Source organism: Salmo trutta, chromosome 33 (genome assembly GCF_901001165.1).
Source record: "Salmo trutta chromosome 33, fSalTru1.1, whole genome shotgun sequence".
In the NCBI taxonomy this organism is placed as follows: domain Eukaryota; kingdom Metazoa; phylum Chordata; class Actinopteri; order Salmoniformes; family Salmonidae; genus Salmo; species Salmo trutta.
Genome location: NC_042989.1, coordinates 36,193,002 through 36,209,500, shown reverse-complemented (window position 1 = coordinate 36,209,500; position 16,499 = coordinate 36,193,002). Strand labels below are relative to the sequence as shown.

Sequence of the window (16,499 nt, the reverse complement as noted above, 5' to 3'; positions counted from 1 at the left end):
ACACCTTATCTTATTTGGGCAGCTCTTCCCCTCTGGGTGAAGTTGTTAATTAGTTTCTTGCCCTCACTCCTTTCCTGTTCTTTCTTCCCCCCTCCCATCCTCCTCCTCTCCTTCACCTCCTGCTCTTAGCCAGGTGTCTGCTATGTTGCTGCCTCCTATATAGCAACGACTGTCCCTTTCCCTATGCAGACCTAGCAAGAAGAAGGAACTGAGAAACAATAGCTAGCTGCTTTGTCACAATGCTTTGTGGCGAATGAACACAAGTGGTTCATTCAGAACGGAGCTGATACAGATACGGACGCACCACCTCCCAGGTGAAAAGACACCCGGCTCGAGTGTTTTAAAAACAGTCCTGCGAGTCTGAAAGAATCTGTGCAGCCAGTGAAAATGTGCTTCACTGTGCTGAAAATATCGCTGAGCGTGTCGTGTGAGAGAAAGTCGACCCCAATATGTGGAACCACTGGGCAGAACACCTGACGTGCACACAGAACCTAAATAAATAAATCAAATAAAAAGTCTAAATGTCCTCAGTGCCCTGCAGTGATGACTAACAGCATGCAAGACTGGGAAGTTTGTTTCGAAATAAATAAGGAAAAATAAACAAATATAAAAATAGAATTGAACAAATTAGTTTCATGTTTTTATTTGACTTAGTGTTGACTTTGAGCGCCGGTGGGTGGCGACCAGGCAATGACAAACCTGACGGGGAATAAATCATGCCGTGTGATGCCATTAGAAGTGGCTGAGGACTCTGTCATTCCAGCTGTGCGCTGACAGTGCTGAAGGTGAGGGAGAAGGAATGGTGAACGGAGAAGACGGGATTGACAAGCGGAATGCCATCCCTAACCGGAACACCACACACAAGGAGGAGGGTGGGGGTTGCTTTAAAGAAATGAAATGCCTTCTGCTAGTTTCCTCTGGTCGTCTATGAAGGGGGAGGGGGGGGGGTGACCCGCAACAGCAGAATGCCACACACAGTCAGAAAGGACAAATTCTAATGTCTTCGCATGTACATCATGCACAGGCTTTAGCAAAGACCTATGTTAGGTCTCAGGATCATATTTCTGCAATGACTACAGTATCTTCTTGGTGTTTAGCTCTTTCTGCAAAAAAATTAAAATACTGCAAAATAAGGACATTTTCTGCAATGAATACCGTCAAAGTCAAGAATGACAAAACCTGATTCACTCTCATGGGTGACAACAGAATGAGGAAGTACTGTGTGCTACAGATAATTGCTCTCGCCTTTGAGACAAAAGTAGACCTTAAAAAGGTGAAACTGACAAAACCTAGAGCATGAAAAGTCAAGGTGAAGGTCTAACTGTCCCCGCTCACCTGTTTGATCCCCAGTCGGTAGGCCACGATGCGGTCCACAGACAGCGGGTTCTGCTGGGTCCACTGTAGCTTGAAGCCGTAGACCCTGGGCCGGTTCTGCCACAATGCACTGTACGTGTCATAGTAGAACTCTGGGGCATAGGCCCTCCCTGTAACAAAGAAAATAAAAGCAGACTGGTTTTAGCATGGGCTGTGTGTGTGGGTGCTTCTATTTGTCCTATTGCAGACCTACTCAGTGTACATCGAGTATACTAAACGGTAAAGGACACCTTCCTAATATTGAGTTGCACCACCCCCCATATGCCCTCAGAACAGCCTCAATTTGTTGGTGCACCGTACTCTTCTACAGCTAAACATGTCTTCTTGTGGATATATATATGGAGAGCACTGTCGCTGTAGCATTGAAGCTTTACTTTTCCAAATGCTGCCCACAAATAGAACACGCAGAAAGAAAGCCAGGGGTTCAAAGAAAAGCACTGACACAAAACTACGCAGTAAAGAAGAAGATGGCTAAAAGATGACAAGCCATGGAAAACAGCTTAGCGAAAAACACCTGTCTGGTTCTTGAAAACCTAACTTGTTACTAGAGAAGCAGGAAGAGGTGCACAGGAGCTTTAGAGTGTGACTATTAACACACAGGGTAATGGATTAGTCCAAAGCAGACGTTAATCTGACATTGAAGAGCTGTCTATCTATCACATATATTGATGTTACAGTGAGTCGTGATACAACAAAATATCAGCGTCTCACATTCCAGCTTTGTGAGTTAGATGAATCATCCTAGCTATGTGAGTTAGATGAATCATTCTAGCTATGTGAGTTAGATGAATCATTCTAGCTATGTGAGTTAGATGAATCATTCTAGCTATGTGAGTTAGATGAATCATTCTAGCTATGTGAGTTAGATGAATCATCCTAGCTATGTGAGTTAGATGAATCATTCTAGCTATGTGAGTTAGATGAATCATTCTAGCTATGTGAGTTAGATGAATCATTCTAGCTATGTGAGTTAGATGAATCATTCTAGCTATGTGAGTTAGATGAATAAAAGATTTAGATGCACTATTGTAAAGTGGTTGTTCCACTGGATATCATAAGGTGAATGCACCAATTTGTAAGTCGCTCTGGATAAGAGCGTCTGCTAAATGACTTAAATGTAAATGTAAATGTAATCACTCTAGCTATGTGAGTTAGATGAATCATTCTAGCTATGTGAGTTAGAGGAATCATTCTAGCTATGTGAGTTAGATGAATCATTCTAGCTATGTGAGTTAGATGAATCATTCTAGCTATGTGAGTTAGATTAATCATTCTAGCTATGTGAGTTAGATGAATCATTCTAGCTATGTGAGTTAGATGAATCATTCTAGCTATGTGAGTTAGATGAATCATTCTAGCTATGTGAGATAGATGAATCATTCTAGCTATGTGAGATAGATGAATCATTCTAGCTATGTGAGTTACATGAATCATTCTAGCTATGTGAGTTAGATGAATCATTCTAGCTATGTGAGTTAGATGAATCATTCTAGCTATGTGAGTTAGATTAATCATTCTAGCTATGTGAGATAGATGAATCATTCTAGCAATGTGAGTTACATGAATCATTCTAGCTATGTGAGTTAGATGAATCATTCTAGCTATGTGAGTTAGATGAATCATTCTAGCTATGTGAGTTAGATGAATCATTCTAGCTATGTGAGTTAGATGAATCATTCTAGCTATGTGAGTTAGATGAATCATTCTAGCTATGTGAGTTAGATGAATCATTCTAGCTATGTGAGTTAAATGAATCATTCTAGCTATGTGAGCTAGATGAATCAAATCAAATCAAATTGTATTTGTCACATGCGCCGAATACAACAGGTGTAGACCTTAAAGTGAAATGCTTACTTAGAAGCCCCTAACCAACAATGCAGTTTAAAAAAATACAGATAAGACTAAGAAATAAAAGTAACAAGTAATTAAAGAGCAGCAGTAAAATAACAATATATACATGGGGGTGTCGGTACAGAGTCAATGTGCGAGAGCAGTGGTTAGTTGAGGTAACATGTACATGTAGGTAGAGTTAATAAAGTGACTATGCATAGATGATAACAACAGAGAGTAGCAGCGGTGTAAAGGGGGGGGGGGGCAATGCAAATAGTCTGGGTAGCCATTTGAATCCTTCTAGCAATGTGAGTTAGATGAATCATTCTACTGTAGCTATGTGAGTTAGATGAATCATTCTAGCTATGTGAGTTAGATGAATCATTCTAGCTATGTGAGTTAGCTGTATCATTCCAGCTATGTGAGTTAGATGAATCATTCTAGCTATGTGAGTTAGCTGAATCATTCCAGCTATGTGAGTTAGATGAATCATTCTACTGTAGCTATGTGAGTTAGATGAATCATTCTAGCTATGTGAGTTAGATGAATCCTTTTATTGTAGCTATGTGAGTTAGATGAATCATTCTAGCTATGTGAGTTAGATGAATCCTTCTACTGTAGCAATGTGAGTTAGATGAATCATCCTAGCTATGTGAGTTAGAGGAATCATTCTAGCTATGTGAGTTAGATGAATCATTCTAGCTATGTGAGTTAGATGAATCATCCTAGCTATGTGAGTTAGATGAATCATCCTAGCTATGTGAGTTAGATGAATCATTCTAGCTATGTGAGTTAGATGAATCATTCTAGCTATGTGAGTTAGATGAATCATTCTAGCTATGTGAGTTAGCTGAATCATTCTAGCTATGCGAGTTAGATGAATCATTCTACTGTAGCTATGTGAGTTAGATGAATCATTCTAGCTATGTGAGTTAGATGAATCCTTTTACTGTAGCTATGTGAGTTAGCTGAATCATTCTAGCTATGTGAGTTAGATTAATCCTTCTACTGTAGCTATGTGAGTTAGATGAATCCTTCTACTGTAGCTATGTGAGTTAGATTAATCATTCTAGCTATGCGAGTTAGATGAATCATTCTAGCTATGTGAGTTAGATGAATCATTCTAGCTATGCGTGTTAGATAAATCATTCTAGCTATGTGAGTTAGATGAATCATCCTAGCTATGCGAGTTAGATGAATCATTCTAGCTATGTGTGTTAGATGAATCCGTTTCATATCTTGACATGAATGTGACATTAGAGCTGACAAGGTAAAAATCTGTCGTTCTGCCCCTGAACAAGGCAGTTAATCCACTGTTCCTAGGCTGCCATTGTAAATAAGAATGTGTTCTTAACTGACTAGTTAAATAGAAAAACAGTGAGTCATGATACAACACAATTCATTTTTTTTTACTAAAAACAAATATTTGATCTCGTTTGATGCCAGCTAGATCAATATAATTCCAAACTTTTTGTGATTGAAAGAAAACAAAGTTACCTAAAATCATCCATCTCCCATCTATAATTTACAATGAAAACATGGATGTGTTGTTTGTAGACAGAATATATAGTCTATAAGTAAGAATGTAATACTCACTGTATACATGGATGCGTTGTCTGAAGTCACAACATAGTCTATGGATGCCTTTATAACAGTCGCACGATGATGACCACAAAGTCATTGAGATCAATGGGAGTATGACTTCAGAGAAGAGAAGCACTTGAAAGCATATTGGCTATTTCTTTCTTTCTTTCTTTCTTTTGTATTTAAAAAAAATGTATTTAACCTTTATTTAACTAGGCAAGTCAGTTAAGAACAAATTCTTATTTACAAAGACAGCCTATCAAAAGGCAAAAGGCCTCCTGCGGGACGTGGGCAGGGATTAAAAATACAATTAAATGAAATAAAAATATAGGACAAAAAAGACATCACGACAAGAGAGACAACAGAACACTACATAAAGAGAGACCGAAGACGACAACATATCATGGCACCAACACATGACAACACAGCAAGGTAGAAACACAACATGACAACAACACCATGGTAGCAACACAACATGGTAGCAGCACAAAACATTATTGGGCACAGTCAACAGCACAAAGGGCAAGAAGGTAGAAACAACAATACATCACACAAAGCAGTAAGAGTGTAAGAGTGTCCATTATTGAGTCTATGAATGAAGAGATATGAGATAAAACTGTCCAGTTTTATAAACTACAAGATTAGACTCAGCAGGGACTGGACCTGGAGTGACCTCTCCTATCTGACCCCTCCCATCTGACCCCTACTTTAGCCACACAGTCGAAAGGTCACCAGGTGGTGGGTAGCTTACACACTCCAGTCTAATCTTACCTGTCCACACACACACACACACACACTCCAGTCTAATCTTACCTGTCCACACACACACGCACACACACACACACACACACACACACACACACACACAGTACCTGTCCGCACACAGTACCTGTCCAAACAGAGGTACTACACACACTCCAGTCTAATCTTACCTGTCCACACACAAACACACAAACACACACACACACACACACACACACACACACACACACACACACACACACACACACACACACACACACACAGTACCTGTCCAAACAGAGGTACTACACACACTCCAGTCTAATCTTACCTGTCCACACACAAACACACAAACACACACACACACACACACACACACACACACACACACACACACACACACACACACACACACACACACACACACACACACACACACACACACACACACACACACACACACACACACAGTACCTGTCCAAACAGAGGTACTACACACACTCTGAACTCTACATGCTTATCCAGTGGCTGTCACAAAATAACTTCACGTATGGTAAAACAGACGATATTTGATATCTTTACATTTTAGTCATTTAGCAGACACTCTTATCCAGAGCCTATTAGGTAAGGCTGATATGAGGGATGAGAACCATGGTTTAAGTAAGGCTTTGGTCTTTGGTAACTGGGACGTGAAGCCACATTTTTCCGTGGGTGGAGAGCTGAGCTGCTGCTACAGCAGAGTCCAGCCTCACAGTTAAACCCTGTCATCAATATTTCACAACCAACTCCTCACAAATGTAAAGCAGTCATCTTGTCAAGCATTCATTACCAGCCACTACCGCAGCAATGTTACTGCTATGCTAGAGATTCATTACCAGCCATTACCGCAGCAATGTTACTGCTATGCTAGAGATTCATTACCAGTACACTACCGCAGCAATGTTACTGCTATGCTAGAGATTCATTACCAGCCACTACCGCAGCAATGTTACTGCTATGCTAGAGATTCATTACCAGTACACTACCGCAGCAATGTTACTGCTATGCTAGAGATTCATTACCAGCCACTACCGCAGCAATGTTACTGCTATGCTAGAGATTCATTACCAGTACACTACCGCAGCAATGTTACTGCTATGCTAGAGATTCATTACCAGCCACTACCGCAGCAATGTTACTGCTATGCTAGAGATTCATTACCAGTACACTACCGCAGCAATGTTACTGCTATGCTAGAGATTCATTACCAGCCACTACCGCAGCAATGTTACTGCTATGCTAGAGATTCATTACCAGTACACTACCGCAGCAATGTTACTGCTATGCTAGAGATTCATTACCAGCCACTACCGCAGCAATGTTACTGCTATGCTAGAGATTCATTACCAGCCACTACCGCAGCAATGTTACTGCTATGCTAGAGATTCATTACCAGCCACTACCGCAGCAATGTTACTGCTATGCTAGAGATTCATTACCAGTACACTACCACAGCAATGTTACTGCTATGCTAGAGATTCATTACCAGCCACTACCGCAGCAATGTTACTGCTATGCTAGAGATTCATTACCAGCCACTACCGTAGCAATGTTACTGCTATGCTAGAGATTCATTACCAGCCACTACCGCAGCAATGTTACTGCTATGCTAGAGATTCATTACCAGCCACTACCGTAGCAATGTTACCGCTATGCTAGAGATTCATTACCAGCCACTACCGCAGCAATGTTACTGCTATGCTAGAGATTCATTACCAGCCACTACCGTAGCAATGTTACTGCTATGCTAGAGATTCATTACCAGCCACTACCGCAGCAATGTTACTGTTATGCTAGAGATTCATTACCAGCCACTACCGTAGCAATGTTACTGCTATGCCACAGATTCTGCTATCATGCAATCAGAAGGCACCCAGAACTTGTGCACATTGTAACGTCTGTCACGAGACACACACACACACACACACACACACACACATGCTAGCAGATACCAATAGACTTCCATTCATTGCGCTAACGCTAGTTAGAATTGGCTCGCGAAACTACCTCTAACTTCCTTCATACTGATCACAGAGACATAAAAATAGTATCCACAAGTTCATGTGATATTGGGGAAGTAGATAAAGGGACCTCATTGCCACAATCCTGAAGTATCGATTTATGGTTTGTCAACAACTTGCTTTCATGTGACTGAACTCCTCAAAAAAAGCACAGAAATATCAAACATTAGTCCTTTATAAAAGTAGCAGGAGTGTTGTCCGGAGACGAACGCTCTATATGAAAGATTCAAACAGCTGCCAGGATCAAGAGAGGGAGTCATTGAGACACACACTATTATCAGGTTTTCTTGCTTTCCTTAATGTTGGACAGTCAAATAGTTTCAGGAATGCCATACAGGAAGACAAGGTGACTTTCTAATATAACAAGTGGACCTGGGGTTTCGTGTTCCCTAAATTGCTGACATTCTCTTTTGGGTGGAGGGCAAGATAGGGAGTGCAGTAATCCTCTCTCCTTGTGGCTGCTGTGCAGGACAGAAAATTGACAATGCAAATCCGAGTTGGGCTAATATAACTGTGGAAAGACTTGAGCAGTGATACGGCTGTACTTCTTGATCTGCAGAGTCTGAACACTTATCAACAGTAAACCTTTGTAGCCATTTCTCCCATCCATTGAGCGTCTAATGTTGAAAAAGCTTGAAAGCAAAAGGGCAAAATATCACAGTGACGACTTCTCCCTGCTGATTCTGCTCTATGTCGACATATGAAGTTGTCTCCTGGGAACAATAAAGTTACTAGAATTTGAATGTAATATGACATCTCATTGAAAGATAAGTGTTTTCCTGTGTCAACACTTCTGAGGAATACAGTGTGTTTTTACATACCAATGTGTCAACACTTCTGAGGAATACAGTGTGTTTTTACATACCACTGTGTAACATTTCTGAAGAATAGTGTTTTTGATACCACTGTGTCAACACTTCTGAGGAATACACTAATATCAAAACGCTGAAAGCTAAGAACAATAATACCAAAACACAGAAAACTAATACCAAAACACTGAGAACACTAATACCAAAACACAGAGAACACTAATACCAAAACACTGAGAACACTAATACCAAAACACTGAGAACACTGATACCAAAACACTGAGAACACTAATACCAAAACACTGAGAACACTAATACCAAAACACTGAGAACACAAATACCAAAACCCTGAGAACACTAATACCAAAACATAAAGAGCTAAGAACACTAATTTCAAAACACTGAGCGCTAAGATCACTAATATCAAAACGCTGAGAGCTAAGAACACTAATACCAAAACAATGAGAGCTAAGAACACTAATACCAAAACACTGAGCGCTAAAAACACTAATACCAAAACACTGAGAACACTAATACCAAAACACTGAGAGATAAGAACACAAATACCAAAACACTGAGAGCTAAGAACACTAATACCAAAACAATGAGAACACTAATACCAAAACACTGAGAGCTAAGAACACTAATACCAAAACACTGAGAGCTAAGAACACTAATACCAAAACACTAGGAGCTAAGAACACTAATACCAAAACACTAGGAGCTAAGAACACTAATACCAAAACACTGACAACACTAATACCAAAACACTGAGAGCTAAGAACACTAATACCAAAACACTAGGAGCTAAGAACACTAATACCAAAACACTAGGAGCTAAGAACACTAATACCAAAACACTGAGAACACTAATACCAAAATGCTGAGAGCTAAGAACACTAATACCAAAACACTGAGAACACTAATACCAAAACACTGAGAACACTAATACCAAAACGCTGAGAACACTAATACCAAAACACTGAGAACACTAATACCAAAACACTGAAAACACTAATACCAAAACACTGAGAGCTAAGAACACTAAAACCAAAACGCTGAGAACACTAATACAAAAACACTGAAAGCTAAAAACACTAATACCAAAACACTGAGAGCTAAAAACACTAATACCAAAACACTGAGAGCTAAGAATACTAATACCAAAACACAGAGAACACTAATACCAAAACACAGAGAAAACTAATACCAAAACACTGAGAACACTAATACCAAAACACTGAGAACACAAATACCAAAACACTGAGAAAACTAATACCAAAACACTGAAAACACTAATACCAAAACACTGAGAGATAAGAACACTAATAGCAAAACGCAGAGAACACTAATAGCAAAACGCAGAGAACACTAATACCAAAACACTGAGAACACTAATACCAAAACACTGAGAACACTAATACCAAAACATAAAGAGCTAAGAACACTAATTTCAAAACACTGAGCGTTAAGATCACTAATATCAAAACGCTGAGAGCTAAGAACACTAATACCAAAACAATGAGAGCTAAGAACACTAATACCAAAACAATGAGAACACTAATACCAAAACATTGAGCGCTAAAAACACTAATACCAAAACACTGAGAACACTAATGTCAAAACACTGAGAGATAAGAACACAAATACCAAAACACTGAGAGCTAAGAACACTAATACCAAAACACTGAGAGCTAAGAACACTAATACCAAAACACTAGGAGCTAAGAACACTAATACCAAAACACTAGGAGCTAAGAACACTAATACCAAAACACTGAGAACACTAATACCAAAACGCTGAGAGCTAAGAACACTATTACCAAAACGCTGAGAGCTAAGACCACTAATACCAAAACGCTGAGAACACTAATACCAAAATGCTGAGAACACTAATACCAAAACACTGAGAGATAAGAACACTAATAGCAAAACGCAGAGAACACTAATACCAAAACACTGAGAACACTAATACCAAAACACTGAGAACACTAATACCAAAACGCTGAGAACACTAATACCGAAACACTGAAAACACTAATACCAAAACACTGAGAGCTAAGAACACTAAAACCAAAATGCTGAGAACACTAATACAAAAACACTGAAAGCTAAAAACACTAATACCAAAACACAGAGCTAAAAACACTAATACCAAAACACTGAGAGCTAAGAATACTAATACCAAAACACCGAGAACACTAATACCAAAACACAGAGAACACTAATACCAAAACACTGAGAGCTAAGAACACTAATACCAAAATGCTGAAAGCTAAGAACACTAATACCAAAACACTGAAAGCTAAGAACACTAATACCAAAACACTGAGAACACTAATACCGAAACGCTAAAAGCTAAGAACACTAATACCAAAACACTGAGAACACTAATACCAAAACACAGAGAACACTAATACCAAAACACAGAGAACACTAATACCAAAACACTGAGAACACTAATACCAAAACACTGAGAGATAAGAACACTAATACCACAAAACTGAGAGCTAAGAACACTAATACCAAAACGCTGAGAGCTAAGAATACTAATACCAAAAAACTGAGAACACTAATACCAAAACACTGAGAACACTAATATCAAAACACTGAGAACACTAATACCAAAACACTGAGAACACTAATAACAAAACACTGAGAGCTAAGAACACTAATACCAAAACACTGAGAACACTAATACCAAAACACTGAGCGATAAGAACACTAATACCAAAACACTAAGAACTCTAATACCAAAACACTGAGAGATAAGAACACTAATACCAAAACACTGAGAGCTAAGAACACTAATACCAAAACACAGAGAACACTAATACCAAAACACTGAGAACACTAATAACAAAACACCGAGAGCCAAGAACACTAATACCAAAACACTGAGAACACTAATACCAAAACACTGAGAGCTAAAAACACTAATACCAAAACACTAAGAACACTAATACCAAAACACTGAGAACTAAGAAGACTAATACCAAAACACTGAGAGCTAAGAACACTAATACCAAAACACTAAGAACACTAATACCAAAACACTGAGAACACTAATACCAAAACAGTGAGAGCTAAGAACACTAATACCAAAACACTGAGAACACTAATACCAAAACACTGAGAACTAAGAAGACTAATACCAAACACTGAGAGCTAAGACCACTAATACCAAAACACTAAGAACACTAATACCAAAACACTGAGAACTAAGAACACTAATACCAAAACTTTGAGAACTAAGAACACTAATACCAAAACGCTGAGAACACTAATACCAAAACACTGAGAACTAAGAACACTAATACCAAAATGCTGAGAACACTAATACCAAAACATTGAGAACACTAATACCAAAACACAGAACTAAGAACACTAATACCAAAACACTAAGAACACTAATACCAAAACACTGAAAACTAAGAACACTAATACCAAAACTTTGAGAACTATGAACACTAATACCAAAACATTGAGAACACTAATACCAAAACACAGAACTAAGAACACTAATACCAAAACGCTGAGAACACTAATACCAAAACACAGAACTAAGAACACTAATACCAAAACACTAAGAACACTAATACCAAAACACTGAAAACTAAGAACACTAATACCAAAACGCTGAGAACTAAGAACACATACCAAAACACAGAACTAAGAACACTAATACCAAAACGCTGAGAACACTAATACCAAAACATTGAGAACACTAATACCAAAACACAGAACTAAGAACACTAATACCAAAACACTAAGAACACTAATACCAAAACACAGAACTAAGAACACTAATACCAAAACCCTAATGCACCCCATTTTTATTTCCACAGGTGTTAATCATTACAATGACATATTGCATGTTCAAACATATACTCATTATTATGAATGCATCATCAGCCTGTCATCTACTCAATAAATCATTGAAATTCTGTGCAAACTTCCTTGCTTATGTCTGCTGCTAGCAGTGAAAACAAGCAACAGTTTGTTGTGTCGCAGATAAGCAGCTTATTAGGTTTTTATAAATGTTTTTTTATAAGGGCTGACAAGGCCATCTCCATTGGATACATTTCATTAGAATAGACAGAGAGTGGATTCTACTTGTCTCCGGGAATTGACAATGGGGTATTGACAATGGGAGTCTCGCTGCAACAACCATCAGCAATCACAGAAAGTGAACGTGAATCGAATCAATACGTTGTGTGCATCCCAAATGGCACCCTATTCCCTATGGGCCCTGGTCAAAAGTAGTGCATTAAGTAGGGAGTAGGGTGCCTTTTGGGATGCAACTGTTGTGTCCAGAAGTAGTGAGGAAAGTGAAGGGGCAGCTCTCCATTGATGCACAATTCTCGGTTAGCCACTGCTTGTTACTATTTACAGGTCTGACTGCTACATATAGTGCATTTGGAAAGTATTTAGACCCCTTGACATTTTCCACATTTTGTTAAGTTACAGCCGTATTCTAAAATGGATTAAATACATGTTTTCCTCATCAATCTACACACAATACCCCATAATGTCTATATAAGGTCCCACAGTTGACAGTGCATGTCAGAGCAAAAACCAAGCCATGAGGTCGAAGGAATTGTCCATAGAGCTCAGAGACAGGATTGTGTCAAGGTGTAACCGATGTGAAATGGCTAGTTAGTTAGCGGTGGTGCGCGCTAATAGCGTTTCAATCGGGTGATGTCACTCACTCTGAGACCTGAAGTAGTTGTTCTCCTTGCTCGGCAAAGGCCGCGGCTTTTGTGGCGCGATGGGTAACGATGCTTCGTGGGTGACTGTTGTCTGTGTGCAGAGGGTCCCTGGTTCAAGCCCAGGTTGGGGCGAGGAGAGGGACGGAAGCTATACTGTTACAAAGGCACAGATCTCGGAAAGTGTACCAACAAATTTCTGCAGCTTTGAAGGTCCCCAAGAACACAGTGGCCTCCATCATTCTTAAATGGAAGAAGTTAGGAACCACCAAGACTCTTCCTAGAGTTGACCGCTCGGCTTAACTGAGCAATCGGGGGAGAAGAGCCTTGGTCAGGGAGGTGACCAAGAACTCGATGGTCACTCTGAAAGAGCTCCAGAGTTCCTCTATGGAGATGGGAGAACATTCCAGAAGGACAACCATGTCTGTAGCACCACCAATCAGGCCTTTATCATAGAATAGCCAGACAGAAACCACTCCTCAGTAAAAGGCACATAGCTAGGATTTTGCCAAAAGGCACCCAAAGGACTCTCAGACCATGAGAAACAAGATTTTCTGGTACCATCCCTACGGTGAAGCATTGTGGTGGCAGCATCATGCTCTGGGGATGTTTTTCAGCGGCAGGGACTGGGAGATTAGTCAGGATCAAGGAAAAGATAAACAGCGTAAAGTACAGAGAGATTCTTGATGAAAACCTGCTCCAGAGCGCTCAAGACCTCAGACTGGGGCGAAGGTTCACCTTCCAACAGGACAATTACCCTAAGCACATAGCGAAGACAACGTAGGAATGGCTTCAGGACAAGTCTCTGAATGTCCTTGAGTGGCCCAGCCAGAGCCCAGACATGAACCCGATCGAACATCTCTGGAGAGTCCTGAAAATAGCTTTGCAGCAACGCTCCCCATCCAACCTGAGAGAGCTTGAGAGGATTTGCAGAGAAGAATGGGAGAAACTCCCCGAGTACAGGTGTGCCAAGCTTGTAGCGTCATACCCAAGAAGACTCAAGGCTGTAATCGCTGCCAAAGATGCTTCAGTGAAGGGTCTGAATACTTATGTAAATGTGCAATTTCAGTAAAAAAAGTTTTATACATTTGCAGAAAAATCCAAAAACTGTTTTTGCTTTGTCATTATGAGGTATTGTGGTAGATTTTTTAGAATAAGGCTGTAACGTAACAAAATGTGGAAAAAGTCAAGGGGCCTGAGTACTTTCCGAATATACCGCAACCAAAAGCAGTGAATTACACACATTACAGTAGAGTGTACTAACGTCTGATTCTCTTTCGAGGTAAGACATTGGACATGTATGGAGACAATAGAGGAGAATAGGATTAGAAATTGATCAGTATCGGTCTCAATATCAACACTAGCAGACCACTTAGTATCAAACAATCTACTAAACGCAAAACAAGTATAGAAACTGGAACGGCCAACAACGTCTGTCGTACACACCTGTGACTAAGAACCTGCAGGCACCCGCCCCGGCCTCGTTGGTCACTTCACAGGTGTACTCCCCGTAGCCCTCCCTGTTGAGGGCTCTGACGTGGTAGTCCGTCTCATCGCGCTGGTCCAACTGGCCCATGGTCAGCAGCCGGGTGCCCAGCTTCCACTCGTACTTGAGCACCTTGGACGGGTGGGCCCGCAGCATGCGGCAGTTGAGGGTGAAAGCGCGACCCAAACCCTGGCGGATCTCTGTGAACAGTGGCTCCACTGCCGGCGGATCTATGGAGAGGAAGACAGAAGGCCATAGTCAGACAGGCGGGGAGGGAGACAAAGGCTGGATCCCAAATCAATCACTATCCCTTGTACTATATCAGTCAGGAAAAGAGTAGCAATGACCTGTCCTAAAATCACCCCAAGCCCCTATGGATGCCTGATTTTGGTAGGTGCAAGCAATATGGTAATTTATTCCCCATATTGTTTACACCTATCAACTCCTCTCAGATCTACAGGAGTGCCTCGGGGGTAGGGAGTAGGGGGGTAGGGAGTAGGGGGGTATAGAGGACTAGCAGGCGATTTGGAATTCAGCAAAACTGTCCTCCACACACAGGCAGCATCCCGAGCCTTGCTCCGTACGTCAACCCAAACATAATCCATTCCTCTGCATCCAGAAGTTCCCCACTCACAGGACTTTAAAGTTTCCTTATTTATCCAGCCTTTATATTATCTACCGCAGTAATTATCCCTAATGCACCAGTAACGAGATGCCACTAGACGTGGCTTGATCAATTATCCACTACGATTTCACTGGAAAGTAATTTAAACACAGCGTTAAAATGTTCCTGTCGCTCTTTGGTGCACACCTAGCAAACTCGGTTACGCTGTGGGAGTCAGAGTCCAGTATGTTGGCAAAACAAGCTACAGGCTAACATGAGAAGGCTAATATGAAAAGGCTAACATGAAAACTCAGAAGTCACAAGTCTAGGATACCAGAGCTTCTTGTCTGCAGCTTAACAACCTTTGACTGACTGGCATTGCACAAAAATACTTTGAATGAGTTGTTGTATTGTTGTTTTATGCAAGGCTCTTTAGCAGGAGATATTTTGAGGGCCTCTGAGATATTTTTCCTGTTTCATGTCTAATTTTGAGAACTCTCAGAGGAACTGTCCTCTATTAACTCGACTGAGCTTACTGCTTGAATACACAGAATGGCTGGGTGAATCCATAGGGACTGTCTTCCGCTCTGAGAAAAACTAACGTGATTCACAGAATTTCTGAGTGGCACCATACGAGATAATACTCCAGAAACACTTAAAGGTACATTTCTCCGGAATTGCAAATATACTTCATCTTATGGATACCTAGAAAGTAGTCTGTAGAGCCCGAAGGTCAGTGACCCAAGACGTTTGTTTCCAGCTTAGCAACAGCATATTAGAGTGCAAAAGCGTGGAAGTGGTAGGAACCCTGTTAGCATACTATAGCCCAGCTAGCACCTTCACCACCACTATCCACAACGAGGCTTCAGGCAAGCCTCCCTTAGGCCACCGTCTGAAAGTTAATATTACTACACCTAAATGAACTAACTTCAAAATGTTCTAGTCACATACAATACGCGTGGAATTTTGGAGCAGCAATCCCTTATGATTGTAAAGTAGATAAATACTGTCCTCTGACAAGCCTATACAATTCAAACATCCTCAACAATGCAAAATGCAACTGGCTCCAGAGAATAACATAACATGACATTTAAATTCATACAAGGAAGTGAACTTTAGAAAAACAAAGCTTAGTATTTTCCTCCTGAAAGTCACCCACATTACACTTTTAAAACGAAATGGTGCTATCTAGAACCTAAAAGGGTCCTTTCGGCAGTCCTCATAGGAGAACCCTTTGTAGAATCCTTTTTGGTACTAAGTAGAACCCTTTGGGTTCCATGTAGAAGCGTTTCCACAGAGGGT

General features: G+C 40.4%; 1 protein-coding gene across 1 annotated transcript in view; it reads right to left on the bottom strand.

Annotated features, from left to right (window-relative positions):
- LOC115172913 (MAM domain-containing glycosylphosphatidylinositol anchor protein 2) overlaps positions 1–16,499 on the bottom strand; it is a 207,437-nt gene that overhangs the window by 44,930 nt on the left and 146,008 nt on the right. Inside the window, exons 9-10 of the mRNA XM_029730776.1 lie at positions 14,554–14,823; positions 1,336–1,484 (exon numbers count right to left, since the gene is read on the bottom strand). Of these exons, the coding sequence (XP_029586636.1) occupies positions 1,336–1,484; positions 14,554–14,823 (419 nt within the window). The remainder of the gene's footprint in view (positions 1–1,335; positions 1,485–14,553; positions 14,824–16,499) is intronic.